This window comes from Diorhabda carinulata, chromosome 2 (genome assembly GCF_026250575.1).
Source record: "Diorhabda carinulata isolate Delta chromosome 2, icDioCari1.1, whole genome shotgun sequence".
Lineage (NCBI taxonomy): Eukaryota > Metazoa > Arthropoda > Insecta > Coleoptera > Chrysomelidae > Diorhabda > Diorhabda carinulata.
In genome coordinates this window covers 23,728,691-23,752,416 of record NC_079461.1, presented here as the reverse complement: position 1 = coordinate 23,752,416, position 23,726 = coordinate 23,728,691, and the positions used below count along the sequence as shown (strand labels likewise).

Below are 23,726 nucleotides of genomic sequence, written 5' to 3'. Positions count from 1 at the left end.
ATGAATACGCTCTCCCTGTTCTTCGCTCATATATTTTTTTTCCGGAAATTTGTACAGGAAACTATGGAGAAAGTGGAGTTTTAGGTTCATATTCCATCCCATATTTTTTATTGATGCAAAAGCTTCTATAAGTTTATATAATTTTATATTTTTATTTTCAAAAAACTCTACGTCACAGAGACGAAAGCTGTCAGAGCGATTAGATCTAACTCAGTTATAAAATGTCTAGATTGAGTATCTTTTGTAACTTGTCTGTTTTTGGGGGAACAAAAATGTCGGCTGGACTGTAAGGAAAGCAGTTTCCGCCTTTATCTATCGATTCAACAAACTTTTATATGATGCCCAGTTTTACTCTGGATTATATTTTTCTCCATATTTTCTCTCAGTTTATTCTCACCCAATGCTCTTGTTTAGCTCTACTGTCCCAAAGACATATAAAACAAGGAAACTTAAAATTTGTAATGTGGGCAATAGATACCCCAGTGTATTTATTTTCCTTACATAATATATATTTGTAGCTTACGTTTTGAGCTGTTAATGAATAATTTTTTTTTTGATATACGAGTGTGAACAAAAGTTTTTCTTCATAAAATAACGCCGTAATAATTTATCTCTTCCACGATAAAAACTTATTTTAATGTCTGAGAAGAACAAATTATTTTCTCCCAGTTTTAAAGCGAATAATTCTGAAGCCTATTTAGATAGATTGAACCCTCTTACCATTTTTAAGAAATTAATTATTAATGATTAATAATTAAACGTTTTATACTAAAAACACAAAATTAGAATAAATTCGGTCCGTCTCTGCAAACAGCAAACCTCAATTGGATTGCTCACTTTCACATTCAGAGTGTGTTATGAAACCGCGTCGTGAATATGTACATACTTTGTCCACCGAAAACCGCTTCAAAATATCCTGATTAGTTAATAGAATGAAACCAATAAAACACAAAAATGTTAATAACTAGTAAAATAAAGTTAATTTTTGCCAATTATACAAAATCATTAATGCAAAATTTTTGGCAATACGAGTTCTTTTAAATCCAAAACATAAATAACGTTTGGTTAGCAAACCGAGCCGTTTTCTAAAATTGCTCAACGTTGTTGTAAGGTGTAGTATAATTGGTACATAGTTTGCTATTAAAACAATTCTAAAACCTACATAAATTCTTAGTCAAACACTTATTACTCAATACGTCGTTATAAACATTTACATTTGAGTTCTGTAATTTGAATAAACGGTTGAAATTAGGATTATAGTTCAAGATTTACCAAATTGAAGAAATGAAATAAAAAAAAGTGTAATTATAATTAGCGGTTAATGAAGATATCAACCATTTTTCATCAATCCATGGCCCTTGTACAGTTAATTTCGAGCACATGCTCAAGAGCATCCACTTTCAACGGTGGAAACATCGAGAAAATAAAAAAATTAACACATGAAATCACAGTAAAAACTTGGAAGTTTGAAATCAAATTGAAGAATTAACAACAATGATTTCTATTTATATATTTTTTTCAAGTGGAAGGGAGAAAATTCTAAATTAAAAACATCCTTCATGATAGTGGGTGATATGTTATTTAATAGTTATCTATATGGGTGTTTAGTGAACAACATTATTCTTAGAATATGCAGACGAGTGCGCTTCAATTCGTGAAGATTTTTAATTCCTTGAGATGCGGTAGCTCGGGACTGGGGTATTTTAGGTAAAGGAAAAAGTAGTCCGAGACATAATAGAACTCGTGACGGATTCATTAAAAGTATTATCTGGAATTTAGTACCTAATTCACTTTATGAAGTTCGAATAATCAAAAGTTAAAACCTCTGAATCCTTTGAATTGCATTTTAACATTTGCCGAATTAACAATTGTGAGATGAATTTTTTAAAATTTGGGAAAGCCCTAATTTGTAACATAAAATAATAATGCACACTTGCTATTAATTAGGTAAGGTTTGGTTAAGTTGGTCAAATAAAATAACAGAATACGAATTTGTGAAACAGGTCACTTATAGAAACAAAATGTAATATTTTTTCATGTGTTTAGAATGTAAAATATTTTTTATTGATATACACGGTAAATATATATTTTAATTTTATTTTTCATTCATTTAAAATCCCGAGATGCATAATGTTCTGTCAAGGTTAGTTAGTTACTGAGATCTCTCAATTTCTCTCGCTGAAGCGCATGAGAAAAATATTTTGCGCCTTTTTTGGGAGCTGTTATTAAATGATTTATAACTGAGGTTTATTGGTACTTCTGTAGTTTTCACAAATAAACGCCACATAACCTTTTACCATGAGGGTTACTATACACCAATCGAAAAACATTAAAAATTATAATTTAGTGAATTCAACAGGAAATCTTGGAATATTGGAAGGATAGTTTTAAAAAAGTTGAATAAACGTCGACTATAATTAAGTTACATTAAATAAAAAATGTATCATTTACCACATTCAATCAGAATGTTTTACAAATAATATAACACAAATTGGTTTGTATAAAACTAATTTAAAGAAATACAATTGAAAAGGAAAAAATAATATTTAAAGAAAATATTTTCACTCTGATTACCGTCCATCAGAAAAATTTGAAAAGAATTGAGTATATATAATAAATTAATCGTTGAAAATGAAGAAATAAAAATAAAAAAGTGAAACATGTAGAAACGGTATTTATTTACTACTTGAATATTTTTTATTAGAAAATATCCAAAAAAAAATTTGTAATATACCGAGTTACTGTGAAAAAAATCAGCAATTGATTCTAAATAATTCACACTTAACACATATAAAGACTGTTTATTTTACTCCAAATCTTTTTATATTTTGTTTTGTTACTAGTGATCACAATAGTGCAGTCAAATGCAATTTTTAAAATAATAAACAAGACTACTCATTTTCATAAACTATATAATCTTCTAGTCAGCAGATTCTTGCTTAGAAGTATCATCCAACTCTTAAATATCTCACCTAATATCCAAGAACTATAATAGATTATTATGAAAGTTGAACAAAACTGTCTTAAAGCATTTAAAAGTGTGTACAAACTCAATAAATAGTTTTAGTTAGAAAGAAAAGAGGTACAGATATATAAAAGATTTGGAGTAGAACGATGTCGCTATGAAGAAGAAAACTACAGAAAAAAACAGATAACCAAGCTTGCTTTCAGTTGTATAAAGAAATCATACATATCAGTGACAAAATTTAAGTTGCACATGAACGCAATTACTAGAAGAAGAAAAAAATGTTTGTTTCTAATGAAAGTTTATTGCTGCCTTGTATCAATATCTTCAAAATAGATATGATAGGACCTATGATATTTAAATAGCCAATTTAGATAGCACAATACAGTTTCAACACTATGGAATATGACTAGGTCATCCTGTCTTGCCCCTCTAAAGTTACTTTTATGAGGTAAAATCTACACCTGATAATATCCTTGACCTAAAATCAGCTTCAAGTAGAACTTAACACCTGCTTTGCTATAATTTAAAGATCATGTTACTCTTTTTTAATTAAAAGAAAAAGATCAGAATAAGATGCTTGAATACCAAAAATTTTGTGCTGAACAAAATTGTTAAGTTTTCAAGTTTAGAAATATGTTCAGTAGATATAAATAGCACTCGTTATGTTAATGACAGAATTATCAGTTTACTAAAATTATAAATTAAACGTTTATGCAATTGGTCTAATTTCATCGACACGCTTTTGAGAATAGAACGTAATGAAAAGAGCAGTTGTGTTTTGTATTATACAATCTACCACTCGGCATTTGAAATCGTGAGTTGTACCGAAAGGAAAATAAAAGTGGAATTTAAAGACTTAATAGACATTTGTAAATGTTAAAAATATATCATCATTTTCTGCATCGTTAGTTTCATTATTTCCTAGATTTAGATTTTGTTCGATAAACGATTTTGACTAACACAAAGTAAAGTTTGCGGAGTGGGAAATATTGTTAGACACACTGTAAAAATTAATTGTACGACTAATAACAAGATGATACATATTGGCCAAATTTATAATCTACGAACAAAGTACTGCACTTGGCTGGAAACACACTTATTCCAACGTTAAAACCTTTACTCAAAGCATTTCTGGAAGACTTCTGTTTTTAATTTTTGACAGTTCCAGCTGGTTTTTGAATTCCTCCAATATACTCCTCCTCAACTGAACAGTCCTAACTACTAGTATTGTTCAAACTCGGAAATGAAAGACTGAACTAAATATATTTATAAATTAACATCAATTTTTTTGTTATATTTTTCAAACCACTACAATCTGTAGTAGGATACCACAAGTGTATAGAGTGATTCATATTTTGAACTTATGCCTTTGCGGGTCCAAGGGTAAAGAAATAGATGAGTTATTGGCGAATGACAATGATCAAAGAACTTTAATACGAAAAAAATGTTGAAGAAGATTTGAAGGAAAATAATTTACATCTAAATTGATATTACACGTTTATACTTTTAAGTTAGGTACATTCAAATGTGGAATATATTTTATGTATATATCTTGTAAAAACTGTAATAGTCTTTTGAGATGATTACATTTTATCCACGAGCAACAGGTACCATTGTACAGCATTAATCACAATTTTTTTTACGTTATTAAATTTCAAAGTAGCATTATTACTTGCTATTCCATTTTTTTGAGCCCATATAACTTCTATTGGAGTTCACTCTCAGTGATAGAATGGCAAGCGAAGTAAAATTGAACCTGATCTCATGTCACTTCATCTACTAGAGTATTTCATATTATTTATCTTTATAAAGTTAAGTAATTAGATTTCCAAAATTTGTTCGTTGAATTTTATATTTTTCTTAGCAGGTTATTCTGCAATTTGGGTTTTTCTCAATTTGATGGTTGGAAAATGTTCTACACGCTGGCTGGCTGGCTAACAATATATAACAGACCTTGGTTCGATATTTAAGAAAATATTTTAAGACCATTTTTCATATTGTTCTGTCCTAAAGCACCAACAATATGGGTAATGATAAGAAGTTTCCCCTTTCCAGATGGGGCTTTTAAGCCATCTACAAACGCTTGTTGTTTGCTTTCCACATTTAAATCTCGACAAATGTTTGTTACAATATGTTCTTCATTCAATGAGGCTTCATCTGTATAATATATATTTCTACCCTCTCTTCGAAACTCTACTACTTCTTTCAGATATTTTCTTTGTCATAAAATAATTTCTTCTTTTTCAATAAGTGTACCCCTTTTTCTCTAAACACCTGTTCCTCTCACGCAAATGTCGTAAAAAAGCAGAATGAAGAATATATTGAATAACAGTATCAATTTCTGCTATTTAAATACTCCCTTTTGTATTCTCTATCATGTTTTACCGAGTAGTTGGCCTAGTTGCCTAATTCAAGACGGACAAGTTGGGCGAACTGGCTATTTAAAAAAAATCGTCTTAATCATATGAAAATTCATTTCTCTGGATAATTTGAAGATATAGATCGTCACGAGCTGCCCTTTTTATATGCTATAATATAAAAGGTTTCTGATATATGACCGAGAGCTATTCTTATTGGGACACCCGGAATATAGTCCAGCTTAAAACGGCATATAAAAAGATTTATGATTATTGTTATGAGGGACTAAACTTTTATGAAGTTAAAAGAGATGGTCAAGAAAATATAAATACAAATATGTATTTATATGAATAAGTGAAATTATTTTACCTGATGCTGCTCCTTTCCGATATAAAGCATCAAGTTTTGCGACAGATGAGCAGTATTCTCAGACAGTTATTGAAATCTCATGTAAAAGTGAATATTCAAAAGATTTTCGTAATTGGTACTTGATGTATTTACAATAGAATGATGATACAAAACAACCAATGCGACTTGTACTTATGACAAATGCAATTAAAAAGAATGTAAACCATAAAAATGAAACTGCACAACCAATCGCATAGTGGAGATAAAAGAATAGAGTAGAAATGAATTGGTTACTTTGGAAACTAGAAATTTTGATAAAAACTTTACCCAGAGACCCATTCTTGGTGTAGTGGAAAGTAGCATGACACAAGCACACTTAATTGGGACATCTGCCTGTTTAATGAATCAACTTAAACAGGTGCGAAATTCGACTGGTGACTGGCCTTTGAACCGGACATGATCCATTTAAGATTTCGTCGTCTCCGAACTATAGGGACGATCCGAAATGCCGCGTGAGCATGGAGGAGGAAGAAAGTGCAGACCATATCATTGGTTAGTTTTCTGCAGTCACACGTACAAGTCTTACAGTTTGCCTGGTGACATTGCAAGGTTCAAGTCAATGTGTCCTGTTAGTTTTACAAAGGACATCAGCATTTGGTATTTTTAAAGGACGCCTTCTTTAAGTTAACCCTCTTACCCTTTCAAATAACAAATATCCACTTTATATTACTATAAGGTTGTTCATTTATCACGTAAGGCTCGAGGGCGAGGAGGGTGTGTAAAAAATTACGAGGGGTTGTAGTAGAACATCACCTGTATTAATCTTTTCGTTGCTTTAACGCATATGCAGAGTTCTTTTTTTCCCGTGGCGTATGTATTACAAAGTCTGAAGACCACACACGAAGGCTTTAAAAATTTGTTTTATGATGTTCACTGGTCTAGAATGAGCGTCATCAGTTTGTGGAAAGAACGTGCCAGTAATCGGAAGTGTACTTGCTTACGCAACGATCAAACGCTAAATCAAAAGAGATTATCTGCGTAGTGCGCGAAAATGATGATGCCGACTCGCTTGATGAGAACAACGTAGATCTTCAGCAAAGCATAGTAGCAATAACTGACTCGCTAGATGCTTATCTTGTTGTTACTTGTTAGTATTGAATCGCTATTCAATTATCAGAAGACAATATCCATTAAATATATTCATGAACCAGTATTTAATTAAATGTTTTAATTATTTTTATGCCAATCAGAAATAAACTGAAGCATTGTGTATTTAAACATTTTTAGCACGGTGCTTTTCCAGAATTGAATAAGATTATATTGTGATTTTGGGTAGGGGAGAAGTATGGTCTAAAACATCAACCCGTATCATCAGGAAGGCCGGGGGCTGAAAAGATGCTTAATACATCACGTGATTAATGGATGACCGCTATGTTCACTAAGTCTTCAACTATTTTTTTACTCATTACAATAATTAATTATTAATTTAAACTTTATCACATTGTACATCCCTGGCAATGAACCCTAACTTTAGTCAACAGCGAATTTTTCAGCTAATTATTGAAAAGTAATAGTTCCTAAAGATTAATGTTTGCGTACATATTGGCGTTTCGTTCACATATCAACTTTGTAAGCATCGGGATTTACAATTCTTATGAACCAATTGTATGAATATATACGCCAAAAATTTTATTTTCTAATGTTTCTAGTTAATTGAAGTATAGTTTTTGGAAAAATGTTCACTTAATTTTTATATAATAATGTTTGTGACGTTTTTAACATTCAAAAGATATATTATCACGAAAATATCTAGTCGTGTAATTTAAACTTTGCACTGTAATCGTTTGTCGTATTTAAATTAGACAGATCCTGAATTTTTAAAAATGACTCAGCATTCAATCGAAGCTAGAAAGTTACGAAAAAATTGGAAAAAATCTTGAAGTGAAATAGCAAAAAAAACAGCAAAGATAACAAAATGTAGTCAGACTGATAATGTAATGAAAAGATTTCTAATAATTAAATATTATCCAGTCATAAATATGTATAAATATTGTGAAATTATTGAATGACATCTGAAGGATATCGTTTATAGTTGAATACGTCCTATTCGTTTAAAAAAAAACTTTCAATAGATAATTCGCGATCACGAACCATTGAGCTATCCAATCTGGTCTACATTTGAAACCTCATTTGACTAGAGGTTCAAATAAATGTACAATCAAGTTCATTTCATTAATTATACTATCCTAGAATGTAAAAAAAAGCAAAATGCCCATTTCTCCGTCAGAACTGAACGCGCGACTATTGGACAGCAACGCATTTTTGTTAGAAATCTTTAAGCGACAAAATTGATGAATTAATCATAATTAATTTAATTGATGATATATTATAATATTTAGTAATCAATAGGAATTCAAAATAATTGTTTTCACATTTTCAATGAATGCTACTTCAGCGCGCCATATTTGGGTAAAATTATAAATTTGTTTCTAGTACCGCAATTTAATAGTGAAATTTTGAAATTGGATTTAAAATTTCTAAAACATCATGTTTAGTACAAAATTAATTTACAGATATTTTTGAAAGTATTGCTAATTTTATTATTTAATCATGCTTTATTTGGAAGTTTTATATAAATAGACAGAGTAAGATAAATAAGGTGTGATAAAATATACAAAATTTTACAAAAAAATCACTCACCGTTACATTGTAATTATCTCACAAGACAGGTTTTAAATTTGTCTATTTGAGGTAACTAGTTAATGTTCAACCAGTCAACCAGTTTGCGCTTAGGAGTATGTAGAGTTAACAAAAATGAGAAATTTTACTTAATTAATTACTCATTATAAGAAAAGTGAATTATATAAAAATTGGTCTATCCATACAAGTGATAAATTTTGATCCTAACTGACAAAAACGACATTTTCATGTATTTGAATACAAATTTTTAGCATCAATTTCAAAACGGTCTTCTTTTGAGCCAGTATAAACATGCCAATGGTTAATGCAATTCGTTCCGACTCGTGGTGTATCCCCCGCAGATTTTTGAGAAGAGGAGACAGTCACAGGGTGCTAAATATGGCAAATACGGTGTTAAATGGTGACACTCGTTTCGTGTTTGGTTAAAAAATCTGCACACAAATCTGGTCATTCAAAACGAATTGCTTCGTTGTACTTCTTATTGCCCTTTCGATCCTCTGGAGCAAATTCATGGCTGACCACGGTAATTGAAGAAAATGATGTGCATCACCTTTATTTTCAACAGACTTTGACGTGGTTTTTTGTGTGGTACGATTTTAGCATTGAAACGTTTATCACTCAAATAGAACATTGAGTCGGTCCATGAGAGATATTGAGAGCCTCTGCTATCTCTCGGATGCCGACACGACTTCTAACTTTTGATGTTATCATCATTAACGAAGGTGGATAGGCGACTTCACGACCTTCACTGTGCGTGCGCGATAAAGTAGACTCCCCAGCTGACAAACACACACATTGTAATATAGCGCTCAAACATCCACGAACATCAGAAAAGGTTCTACCAATTTAGGAAAGTAAAAAAGTTTTTCGATTCGATTTACGTGGGCCAGTTCGAAACAAATTTGATCAAACCATGTATATGCGCAAATAAATAAATAATTTTATAAATAGAGTTACGGCCAAACATCATGAAGGTCTTTTTTTTACAATTTTTAAAATGCAAATAAACGGAAAACAAAAGTGAACCTTATACCTTTATTTTAATTTATAAAATTTTTTTAATATTGTAAATCAAATATGTCTTTCATTAATCAACAGCCACTTATTGTGCCGGGCAGCGGGAGTATTTTCTTCTTCTTCACTAGAACTTTATATGTCTCTATGAGCGTCAGAGTATCGTTGTTTTAGTTTGGTATGGTTAAATTATTCCAAATTTTATCATTATTTTAACAGAATAACTGTTACCATTACTAATACTGAACATCAAACTGTTAATTTACTTTTTTGAACTTATATTATTTAAATTTAAGCTCTAATGACCCAAATTATTTAAATAATTAGCTATAGTTTGTTATCTATTACTTTGTAATTATTTTGCAACAATATTCAGCAAGTTTTAATTTGCTAATGAGTATAGAGCTGCAAAATAAATATTTACAATCGTTAATTGTCGTACAGATGACCTATATTTTTAATGTCCCATTAAATCACGAGATATAAGACTTAAAATAATAAAACCGTGGATGGAAAAGGTTGACAGAAAATTCTTCTAGAAAAAACTATTATTTATCAATTTATTTAAAATAAAAAACACCTAGATGATAGATTGTATTTTTTCTACGAGATGTTGAACCCCAACACTGTTTAATCGACAATATATTTAACAAATACTTTGTTTGATTTTTTATTTTATACGTAGACTTACGTCAGAGCGGCGTGGAAAATATTAGAAATTTATTTCTTATTTAGCAATAATTAGTCCAATTTTAAAAATATTTTTGACATTTCATGATTCTTTAATACAGTTTTTTTATCGTATTGATTACCTATTAATCAATTCTCTAAATATATACTGAGATGTTTGCCTTATGTAGACAGTTTCACAATTGACGTCACTTGATATATAATATTACTTCTTTTGTTTTTTGGCGTTTAAGATTTTAATTCAGTGAAATATTTGGATAATGTATTATGTCCTTTATGACTTATACTAATACTCTTCTGTTTTAAAAATTAAAAAACAAAACAAAAACAAAAAATCAAAACATAAAACATTTTTCCTTACCATATTTACAAGGTCGTTCCAACAATTATCGATAGAAGTAATATTATAAATTAAGTGTACTATATGTGACGCAGTCTACATAGGGCAGACATCTCAGTATTTAGAAAATAGACTAAGAGGTCATCAATAAGATATAAAAAAAAGAACTGCATTAACGAACCATGAAATATCAAAAAAACATAAATTCAATTATAAAGATTCAAAAATTCATATTCATAAGAACGAAAAAACTATAAATTTTAAAAGAGGCCTAAGTAAAATTTATAGCCTGATTTTGTAAATTGTAATGAAACTACAAATAATTCTATTGATTACTGCGACATATTTGAGATGTAAGGACTAATAAAAAAATTAATTTTTCTTATTAGAACAAAGTTCTGTTTAATTATTTTATATTATTATTATATTATTTTTAAAACAGAAGAGACAAGAGACACGAGAATAATGAGTTAACAAGTACGTTAAGAAATAGACTTTAGTTTTGATACTCCATAAACAATATTCTCTGCTTTAAATATAAAAAATGATTTTATAATTTTTTTGTTAATAAAAAATGAATACAATACTTCAACAACAACTTCATTTATGCACAGATTTATAATAAAATTATTATATTGAATTCATTCACATTCCATTTTTACAAATGAAGTTACAAACTTGATGGAGAGATATTTTTTATTTGGTTGAAAATTTTTTATAGTGATTTATTTTGGACAGCTCTGATATAGCATTTATTTCTCTGCTAGCTGGGTTTGAGACGCTTTCAAATTGGATTGTTTTGTATGTGGGGTACAGCAAGTATCTCATTGAATTGAGACATGGAAAAAGCAGATTACGTGTGAGGAGAGAGGTGGGTTCGAAGGCGGCATTATTCCCTTTCGTGTTGCATTATTCCCTGTCGTCGACCATTTGGTTAATGAACGAATTCACCAGGGATCAATAATTTAAAGAGATAATGAAAGAAAATGTATATTTGCTCTTTTTGTGTGTGACAAATGGAAAATTGTGCCAGTCTAGGTAAATATGTGATCTATTGATCAATATTAATAAGTAAATTGTGAGTGTCAAATCATATTTTAATAAAGACTTAAAGAAAAGTCGAAACGTTAATTTTATTATTACAAAAACTAATTTCGAAACAGAAGAGACATAAAATGACCCAAAATGTTGGAAATTCTGTTGAATAGCTCACTCTCGAAAGTGTCTATGTTATAAAATTGAATTCATTGAGTTCTTTCTTCAGTTTTTACAGTATGTTTAGGTTTCTGCTTTTGGTGTTCGTATTGCTTATACTAATTCATTGTCAATATTTTCGAACAATGCATTTCAAGTTCCCGCGATGTGTGTGAATGTTTTCAAGATTTTTAAATATTTTTTTGAAGTTGAATAAAATAACTCTCAACTTCATTTCCTAAAACGCTACAGTTTCTTAACCTTATAAAGACTGAAATCAATATATAAATAAATCATTTAATATCTTGTATTAGAATTTTTATGAATTTTTTTGCTGTGACCAGATTTATAGTTTTCTCAATTTTTATGTTTTTGTGTAAATACATCAAGAATTTGTCTAGGTGGGGCAAACCATAGCACTAGGTGGGACTTAGCCCCACCTGCATCCCCGTAGCTACGGGTCTACGTAACGATACGATTATACTTTTACTTATGAGCCATTACTAATTCATAATGCAATCTAGCTTTACCTGTAAAAAATCTTGTGGTCGTGTACTTATTATTAGCAACTTAACATTATATACTTCTAAGAAAATCCATTCTTAAAGATGAGGATTCAAGTTTTAATATTGAATTAAATTTTATAGTTTTTGACTCTTCTATTCGAGTTCCTAATCCTCTCGAATTAGTCAGAAGTTTCCGGTAATAATGGGTTATAATGGTTAATCTCCCGCGATGATTTTTTTAAAAATGATACTATCGTGACTTTCCTTGGTGTATTGAAATAGGCCGAAACTTTAATATTTTTTTCTTAATTTTAATTCCAATTTTCAATCAATTGAGAAAACTATAAATTTGGTCACAGCAAAAACGTTGTAAAAACTCTAACGCAAGATATTAAATTATTTATATATTAATTTCAGTTTTTAAAAGGTTAATAAACTGTAGCGTTTTAGGGTAAGAAGTGGAAGCTATTTTATTTGAAAACTTCAAGAAAATATTTGAAAATTTTCAGTCAAAAGGTATAAGAAGTGATAAATTAGAAAAATTTGTAGATGCTTAGATAGGAAAAAAATTCATAATATAATGTACTTGATTAAACATAAAACATTTTTCCTTACCATATGGACAAGGACTTCCCCAACAACTATGGAATTATTTCAATAAATATGATATTAGTTATAAAGTTATAAAGGACATAATACATTATATTATTATCCAAATATTTCATTAAATTATAATTATGACGTTGTCTACATAGAGCAGACATATCAGTATTTAGAAAATAGACTAAAAATTCATCAATAGGATAAAAAAATAAAACTGCATTTACGAACCATGAAATATCAAAAAAAAACATAAATTCAATTATAAAAATTCAAAAATTCTTGAAACGGAATCTAATACACAAAAAAGAGAATGTTTTGAAATGGTTCACATTCATAAAAACGAAAAAGCTATAAATGGTGAAAAAGATCTAAATAATTTAAGTAAAATTTATAGCTCTTTTTTGTAAATTCGAATAAAACTACAAATAATTTAATATTTCAGATGTAATAACTAAGGAAAAATTTATTTTTCTTATTAAAACAAAGTTCTATTTTGATTTTATTCTTATTTTGATATTCATGATGTAGATGATCTATTAATAAACAAATTGTCAATGTCAATATTATATTTTGAAAAAGACTTAAATAAGTCTAAACGTCAATTTTTATCTTTCTTTTAAAAAATTATTTAAAAAAATTAATATTAAAACAGAAGAGACCTAAAATCAAGAACATTCTGAAGAAAAAAACATATATAATAGGTCTAAGGGAACTAAGTTAAAAATCGAACCAAGTGTATTTTAGGATATAATTTTTATAGTATGTCCTAAAATACTGGATTTTTAGCGCCCTATTAGTGAGAACGCATATACATTTTGATGTAACCATCCCTTCTTCGACTAGAAGCTGCTCCACTGGTGAGCATAGATTGTTTCTACGTGACAATGTGACATCTGGACGAGCACTGGATGTTTGTGTTCAAATTGGAATTGTCTGGGTGAAATATTAATGTATACGTTAATCAATATTTTCGTGTCTGAATCGAAATTTTATATTTTATATTTTAGGAATATCTTATGTTTTTTTCAATCTTAATCTTAAATTTAAGCGAACTCCTAATTAAAAAAATAATAAATTCGTTTTCTATTGGCATTGACCCCAATACATATTGATGTATGTTAATATTTTAAGTAGGTTATTTTTGATGTAGTAATAAGTTCTGTTTCATGTTTTTTGAATAGTAAATACCAACTAGATGAAGTAATAGTTTTTCAGGGACTACATAACCATATAGGGAAGTTGAGTTTAATATACGAGGGCTGCTTTTTGATGTTCAAGTTTTGATAACCTATAAATATGAACCGTGTTCAGATAAAAATTTTATTACCAAAAGATTTGTACTTAATTTTTTTCAAAGTCACTATAAAAGTTGAGGCATTTGTCAAAACGAAAGACCAGACTTCCTACACCTTCTGCCAAGAAGTTTGCCGCCAGGTAGATCATTCTCTTAGTGGACAGAGAAGCGTCATCCACTTAACCGTTCCTTCATTGATCACTAGACTTCCTTCGTTATCGCTGTTCTCTTGTCTTGTAAAACAAAGCCTAAATATCGTAGCTACTGTTTTATAGTCATCAAACTCTGTTGTTGTGCTTTTTTTGATTTTTTGGAATCTCATCACCAGTGATAATAGTCGTTAAAAAATGTTTCCCTTATTGTTATATATTAGAGCTGACATATTCGTTTTATTTTGTCACTCTTGTTCGACGGGTACTATAGCTCGGTGATCATAATTTTATACATGGAAGACAGTGAAATTTGTGGAAATTCTAAGAAGAATCGTGTTGACAATCAAAAAGTGGCGTAAAAAGAATCTGTAGGTAATAATTTACTGCTATAATAATCAAGCATATTCTGAAATGGATTGCGAAAAGTACGAAATTCTAAGAATCGTAGCTTGAATACGATCTCTAACGATAAAAAGTTTAGAGAACTATTCAGACACAACGAAAATTTTTATTTAACTAATCAATTATTTTCGATACCTACATCTCCTCGATTATGGTTTCAATAATTTTTATTAAATTGCAATCAAGTAAATAAACCGATACATTTTTGAATTCTTAAAAATTTTAGACAGTCTATGTAAAAATAATGGTATCATTATCGCATAGATAGATAAATGTATTTATAAATTTTTGATAACATATGTGCTTGAAAACTAGGTCAATTATTTGATTGTAAAACAATTTTCAAAGCAAAAATACAACTGCAATATTATTTAAGTTGAGTGAGTAGAGGCAAATTGAAAAACCCTATTCAACAGGAATGTCGAACTGAATTGTTGGCATTTCGATAGACAATTATGCATAATGTATAATAAATTAACCAATTTAATTTGGAAGAATTATTATAAAGTTTTAATTCCTTCGAAGACATTAGTTTTCATAAATATATATTCAATATTTAGATTAAGGGCAACTCAAAATTGTTGGTAAAATTCATAAACCATGATTATGATAAATAATTCCGAACAAAATTCCTACCGAAACAGGCAGGATAGTAATTGAAAAATAAGATGTTTGTTTTGCATAAGTTAGTCTATAAGTTAGACACACTTGCAATACAGTGTGAAGGCCGTGAAACATTGCTTGTGACAAATAAGTCGGGGACGATAAATCAACTGGAAAAGAATCTCCAGGCTGCAACCAAGTCAAACTGTACTATACCCATCCGCCACGTCCTATAACTTATTCTCAGAATTGTCAGAAACTTCAACAATTATTGCCATTTTCAATGGGGATTAAATTCTCTATCCATCTAATTATGGACTTATTTCATTGTTATGATTACAACTTATTTTTGTGGAAGGGATCATTCGGATTTCCTACCATAATTTTATCTTTATTCTTTTTCTTTTTGTAAATAGAAGAGAGTTAAAAAGAGTCAGACTCATAAGTGAATAGTACACATATTTGTTTCATATTAATTGGAAATTTCTGAACAGTCGATGATATTCTGATAAAGTGCAGAAAAACAAAATTAAAAAATTAAATATTTTGTATATTTTACCGGTTTAAATGAGAAATCAATAACGATGATTGAATAAGTAGATGAGAAATTTTTAAACCAATTGACAAAGGAAAATTTATGGTGGATATATTGAAAATATAATTTAGTAATAAAAGGTGGTTATAATTAAAATAAAATTGGTAATTAGGACTTCGCTATTATTTTAGCTATATATTTTTGTTTTTATGACACCTTCCCTTATCAGACAAGAAAGTAAATATTTACTATAATGTAAGAAAGAGGATTTACTTTAATTATTTTAGGAAAAACTTGCAATTTGAAATGTTTTTAATCATTAATTTCTGTTACATTATCTAATCTACTTTTAGTTATATTTACGCAATGATGCGGCTATTTTTGAAATTATTTTTTTTTTTGTTAATTTCTAATCAAAATTTAATTCCAATACTTTGCTTTATCAAGGAAATAGTAGGTATTGCACCATATTACAGACGTTAGATTTTCTTCAAGGAATAAAACTAAGGGCCTACTTATAATTCAATATATTCATAGGTACCATTCGCTATTCTATTCGCTACAAAATGAAAGTATCTTTAATTTGAATTCTGTTTCAGCATTGTTTGAAAAATTAATTATTTGCTTTGTAAATATAATATACTCTACGTTGAGCGTAAATTGATGCCATGAAAGCTTCTCTTCTAACGATAAACATTAAATTGGATAATTTTTTATCAAAGGATAATAAAATGTATGGCTTCTTCTTAACTTGATATGTTCGTTAATTCGCACAGCTGTAATCTGAACTTCAACGAAACAAATATGATTCCTGATCGGTCTGTACAATGATTGGATACTAATTAGGTATAAGTAGGATGTCAATAGTTTTCAGATAAAATTGTGAACAATATTCGCGTTTTCTGATTATTTTTAGACTGCGATTCCTCGAACATATCTAATGAAATAATTTACAATGGGACTAATAGTATATGTTTTGAGAATATTAACAAATATAGATTTATGAAGAAAGCCTTATTTTGGTTGCTATATTTTTATGAATAACAGTTTTACTCAAGAATCCTGTTTTATAATAGTTACTCCTTATTAGAAAGATTAGAAAGATAAAATTTGACGTCAAATTTAAAAATTTGAAAATTATTAAAAAACTAATTTTAAAACAGAACAGACCTAAAATGAAGAACATTTAGGAACATAAACGTATTAAAAGTTCTAAGAAATAAGAAATTGAAGAAATGAATGATAATTAGGTTAATACTTTACATATTTTTCATTTTATCTAAAAAACTATAATTTGCCACTACTTATACACGGGCTCATTATTCACAATTATCTTTAATGGGTACTGCATATTGTATGCAAAACATTCATCAATTAATGAAGATTGCTGCATAGGAAAGAAATATAATAGTTTCAACAAACTAATTGATTTGGATTAACCGCTTATTTGGATTTTTGAAAACTATTTTTTGTTTAATCATTATTTTTCTCATCAATAAATGTTATTGTTTTATAATATACAGATATTGCTACTAGACGAATGAATGTCGATTTATCAACTAAGAGCGTAAATTTAAGAAAAAAAACTTACCTTCTAATTTCATACCAACTTCGAGACATTTCTGAAATCTGCAGAATGGGCATCGTTTCCTTTGCGTTTTGTCAATGTGACAACTCCTTTCCGCGACACACGTATATACTTTCTTATTTTGAACGGTTCTTTTGAAAAATCCTTTGCATGATTCACATGTGAGCAGCCCGTAGTGATATCCCGAAACTTTGTCTCCACACACAGGACACAGTTCCTCGATACCATCCTTGGTATCAGAAATGTCTCCAACACCGGTAATTGAAGTAGCTGCACCCGCTATCTGATACCCAGCACCCATATCAATCCCAGATAGTGTGTTGACTCCTGAAGAAAACAAATAAGAGGTGTCAATATTATTCATAGACTGAGACATCATCATAGATTGTTGGTGATGATGCATGCCCATTTGTTGGCAACTACTGTAAGGGGTTGATACGGGGGGTGAGTTATATTGCGGTGGTAAAGGGCTGGAAACTTGGGGGTTCATTTGGGAATCACTCGAGTTCGCGTTAAATGGGGACATGTTCAAAGACAACAACGTGGAGTGGTTCTCCATTTCGAGTAACATTTCACACTTCAGGTATACTGGAACGTCATAGTAAATACACAAAAAACACTTGCACAGTTATATCCAAATAAGAGTGAGGTATAATCCAAAAAGTGGCACACACACACGCGCGCGTTCTCAAGTGAAATCGAAACCGATTTGTTGTGATTATGAAAGAGTGTCGAGCGAACGATGCGTTAACAGAACGTGAATTGGCAAACCTTAAATGAAAACTGACTGACTAACTGACCAAAGATCCGAATGCGCCGGGTATACAAAACCCGCCGAACGAACGAAGTCGATCGAGTCTGTGTCTACCGTTCGTGTCGCTGCTGCTAACACAGGGCCACAAATGATTAGGAGTCCATGCAATAAGTGAAAGTGAGTTCGGGACCAGTGACCTACTTTCCAATGAACCAGGTCTATGTTAGAGCTGTGGTGGTGTAGTCATACGTACATATACACTTACATCACACTCCGTCGACGTTGTCAGATTTTGATTATTTTCCCCAAAGTAACGGAACTATATCGAGTTTATGTTTTAAGGCAAAAATCTTTTCATAAGGAGAATTATTAGTTAATAGGTACAGAGAACGATAATTATTATGTATATACATTGGATAATAAGTAATATAAATATGATTAGTGGGTGCTATTATTGAGTATGTATATTTACTTATGGAATAAATAATTACATAATAATTGTATTTATTAGAATGAGCTGATGAAGATATTTTTTTTATTCAACTATTATTATACAAAGAGGCTTAACGTTTAGTAAATTACTAAACCATTGTGTTGTTTACTGCATTCATCAAAATTCATTATTAATGAATAGACGGATACTAAGACTAAGCAACCAAAAAAGTAAATTTGCAAATATTTAGTAATCAAAAATAAAATTTACTTTCATTAATTAATGTTATCTACATAATAAAAATACTTAATTAGTACAAGAAGATAAAGGTGTTGAGTAAAATTTATTTGCAAATATATTATAGTATTAAATCACAATTTACTTAATCGTTATTCATGTTGTTCCAATGAATGATTGTTATATATTGCTATATATTGGAGAAAATCATTTTATAATTGATGTAACACAGACAAAAAATACATTTTTACACCATAAATAGAAATCGTCTAGAATAAAATATTCTCAAAAATTTCTTAGAATTTTAGAATAGTTGCATACCAATAATAATATTTTTTTGTGCTTTTCAATAGTTTTATTAATATCTTTCAATTATTAGTGGCTTCTTCAATAGATAATTTTTTAATCTATTTTCAGCACATATCAAAATATTTTGATAAAGACCGAAATTAAGTCTAAACTTCAAAAAGATTTAAAAATCCTTTGAAAATTCAAAGAAAACTTTCATCGAAGCCATTAATCAACAAAAAAATATAAAACAGGAAAAATTAATAAGCCAAAGAAATATCAAAATACATTGTTCCTATTATTTATAAAAAAGGCAATATTAAGTTATTCAAATTGATATACTATATATTAAAAATATATTCAAGTAATCTAATACAATTTTACATCGAAAATGAGATGAGATTCACTCCCAACTATTTATAAAATGTTATTAAAGTTTTTATAGATTTCTCTGCGATTAATTGTAGACAATAACACCCCGATTATAAATTGTACGAATTCAATTATTTAAACTACAAAAAAGTATATCCAAAATGTCATTCAGCATCCTATAAAAAAATTGTCCTTGACGATAATCTCAAGTTTCTGTCCGTATGTCCACAAATAAATACATATTGTTATTAAATTCCACCTTCACCTACTTACTTCAATATTCAGTAAACGTTTCGTCGGCAACATCGCTTACACTATCTGAGAATTAAAGTTGGAAGGGAACCGTAGTGGGACTAGGTGGGGATGTCCTACTGACCCACATACACTCGGCGCATCATGTGGCTAGCGAGACGCAGGACAGGACGATAGGAAGCCGTGGGAGAAGACAGGCGAGTAACCCTTTACCTTCCGCACTTCTCCCTTAGTTTACCCGTTTATTTTGACGAACACGTGTTCGCGAAGAAATGAGAACGGCACGCAGCAGGAACGAGTCACATTTTACTGTTTTTATACTGAATTTCATAGTAAATAAAGTATAGAAATAGTTTGTTTCTTGAATTTTAGTACAGAATAAAATAATTCTTATGTTCTACTAAAATTTATATTCAAATAATGAGCATATTAAAGTTTATTGAAGGTCAAAATTATGTCGACACGTTAAACAGATTTGTATGGAAAAATCTATTTACTGAAATGAATAGAAAATCTAGTAGTTTTTCAAAATTTTTATACAGAAATATGCATACTAAGACAGAAATAGAAGTGGAGCTCAAAGTCCACAACTCTGTATATATGTTTCCATTATAATAGAAGACTACAACAGGTGGCTGAAATTTTTTGTTACTTTATTAATTATATATTTTTCAAAATATTTATAAAAACCAGTGGAATTACTAAATAATCACATTTTCACTGCTATTGATTATCAATTGGCAACTTCCTTAGTTGAATTTGGTGTTCAATGATACAAGAAATGGTCTATTCGTAAAGTGATAAATACAAAAATATTTCATTTCACAAAAATTTATGCCTTATTTTAAGAAACAGTCAAGATACCGCAAAACATTGATTTGATTAGCACAAATACCTAGAAAATCTGCTCGAAATCATTCTGCTATTGTTAGGTTTTCTGCTGAAATTACGAGACGATTCTTAATGGAGAATTGGATGGGTGGATTAAATTGAGTTAACCGCATTTGACTAAGTCTAGCTCGTTCTACTTTTGTTCAATAATAAATCTTTCTCTGGATTGCTGAGAATTCATTCTCTCCTGTTGAGAAGGAAGGACATTTTTTAAGTGGATCAACGTGATGTATTGACAATAATGTCCGCCATCTACCTGATATCTTATTTGAAAATTATTCAATAAATAAAGTAACTGTAAATTACTTTTTTATTGCTTCAAATCCACCTCGCAGGCATTCGTTAAACATTACTTATTACGCATTAGTTTCGTATATATTATTTCGTTTCTAATTATATAAATCGTCACTTGATATTAAAAAAGCTTTCCAAAGTATCCATCTGAAAAGCAGAATTGTTTGGAACTGGATCGTCAAGAGTAATTATTATCGACGTTCCGGGTTGTCAAATGAAATATTCCCTTTCTTTATTAGATATTTTTTTCATAAATCATTGTCAAATTCCAATATAACTTTGCGCATATTATCAATTACTACCGCATTTACAGAAGTTAAATGATTATAATATTTGCATGGTTTTGCTTTAATGGTACTCCAAACCATTTATATAGCATTAAATAAACAATAAAACGGAGGCAGTTTTAATCAACTATGTCCATGAGTCTTGTAAATTGAAATTATAACTTTTATTGATTATAAAACTACTTTTTTGTAGAAATTTTTTAGGGAATATTTATGTTCTTAATTTTCGTAATTTTCATAAATGTTCATATCTCATCTATTTTGAAACTGGTATTGAAAATGTTGATTTTTATTCAGGAATAAGATGCGTTATCCATAACAATGATTAAATTTGAAATAATGTTTGGTAAGATCATTTTCCATAAAATATTTGACTTTTGACATTCTTACAAATAAGAATCAATGTTTTACCTAAGAAGTACAAGCAAAGAAGTTAGCACCCGTACAAAAGCAAGTTCACTATCGAACAAAACTAAATGTACACAATTTTAACATTCATATTCGTATAAATTAAAATGTATCATGATATTGGTTCAATAAAACTGCTTCTAATCTCCCATTTTCCACATTCGTATCATATATAGTTGTTACACTTACCTTTATTCTGAAGGGAAAGAGATATTTTCTGCTGTTCTTTGATCTCATTGACGTAACAAAATAGGCATACAGTACTTATTCAATATTCTATTGTTGAGTAGTAAAAAATACCAAGTTAAGCTTGAACAAACATTTTCAAACAAAGATCATAACAGTCAATGGGACCAAACTAAAAAACAAAGACATCTTTTTTCCAGAACCATACTAAAACTCAACGAAATAGGATAGAGCAAAATCAATCGTATTGATTTTGAATCATTCGAAGACTTTCTTGAAACAATTTCAGTTTTACGGCTCAACATGACCATGGAGGGTAATTGGAGATTCTGCCGTAAAACATTTGTCTTTGACCTACTCTCCTTTCACGCCCTATATCAACCACCTGAAATTTTCATAACTAAAGTAACCACACCTAACTCGTCCTATTCCAAATTTTTATAATTCAAGCAGACAAAAATATAGTAAATCACTTGAGAATTCATTACTATAAAAAGATGTAGTTTATTCATTTATCAACAATTATTTGTAAGTAAATTGATATTATTAATATTAAAATTGGTAATTGAGTATCTTGTACCGGATAAAACATCAAAATTATATAATAATAGAAGAATAATACATCTTTAAATTAATTATTCATAAAAGATAGCTTGATTCTAGTTAATTGTGGTTGGGAGAAATAAGCACCGAATCAAACGGAAAGTATACGCAGATTCCTTTGCTTCACCCCTGACCCGTTTATAAATATAAATTTTTTTTTTACCATACGTCACATTGTAATCTATTATGTATAGAAACTGACGTGTTGAGTCGTGCATATTGTAGTATTGCAACAGCCGCAAAACCTGAGACAGGCTTCTAATTCTGCAAATCTATGTTATTCCGTAAACAATAACGCTAATAACAATTCTTCGAGATTAGAAATCATCGATGGGAAATATGGGTAATTATACACTTTCACGGTCACCTGGTTTTTTGGCTCTAGAAAATCTAAAAATGGATGGATTTTAATGATCTTGGTCTCAAAATGTTCCATTTTACGGCGGATTTATAAAAAAAATTAGTAGAAATAGCTGGAATGAAAATTTCTCATAGTTTTACTGTTTTAAATCGTAAAAAAACGGTTTTGCAAAATAATCCTTTACAAAAAATTATGGTAATTATACACATTTTTCGATTTTCTAAAGCCAACCTAACCTAACCTAACCTAACCTAACCTAACCAAAAAACCAGGTGACCGCGAAAGTGTATAATTACCCTTTTGGTAATTTTACGCGGTCACCTGGTTTTTTGGTTAGGTTAGGTTAGGTTAGGTTAGGTTGGGTTAGGTTGGCTCTAGAAAATCGAAAAATGGATGGATTTTAATGATCTTGGTCTCAAAATGTTCCATTTTACGGCGGATTATATAGAATATAGAATATAGTTCGAAACTATTCACGAAAATTGATTGTTTTTCATCGATTTCATTTTAAGCTATAAAAACTGAAAAAATCATTCTTTATGGATTTTTGTTTTAAATTGTTTATTAATTTATGTAGAGTGCAAAAAAAATATTAAAACTTTATCTGATAATGAGATAATTTTTTGTAAAGGATTATTTTGCAAAACCGTTTTTTTACGATTAAAAACAGTAAAACTATGAGAAATTTTCATTCCAGCTATTTCTACTATTTTTTTTTATAAATCCGCCGTAAAATGGAACTTTTTGAGACCAAGATCATTAAAATCCATCCATTTTTCGATTTTCTAGAGCCAAAAAACCAGGTGACCGTGAAAGTGTATAATTACCGAAATATGTTTTACGATATGGGTCAGTAACGAAGCACAGGTATCCCTCATATTTATAGTTAAGGGAATACCACATTTGCTAATACTGAGATGAGTTTCAATAACTAAACAGACACTTTATTGAATAAATAGAACATGGTATTTCACTTAAATTCGATGGATGCTATGTTTTTATTGAACGCGTTAGAAACTAAACTGAATTTTAAACAACAAACAGACAAATCAACAAAAAACGCGT

At 29.5% G+C, this 23,726-nt stretch overlaps 1 protein-coding gene across 3 annotated transcripts in view; it reads right to left on the bottom strand.

Moving 5' to 3' along the window:
- Nucleotides 1-23,726, bottom strand: part of LOC130903750 (nuclear hormone receptor FTZ-F1) — a 342,850-nt gene that overhangs the window by 102,584 nt on the left and 216,540 nt on the right. Inside the window, exon 2 of one of the 3 annotated variants that reach the window (XM_057816007.1) lies at nucleotides 17,299-17,622. In XM_057816007.1, the coding sequence (XP_057671990.1) occupies nucleotides 17,299-17,622 (324 nt within the window). Of the gene's footprint in view, nucleotides 1-17,298; nucleotides 18,112-23,726 lie in introns of those variants that run through there. The other 2 variants (XM_057816006.1, XM_057816004.1) reach the window with 2 other exon arrangements.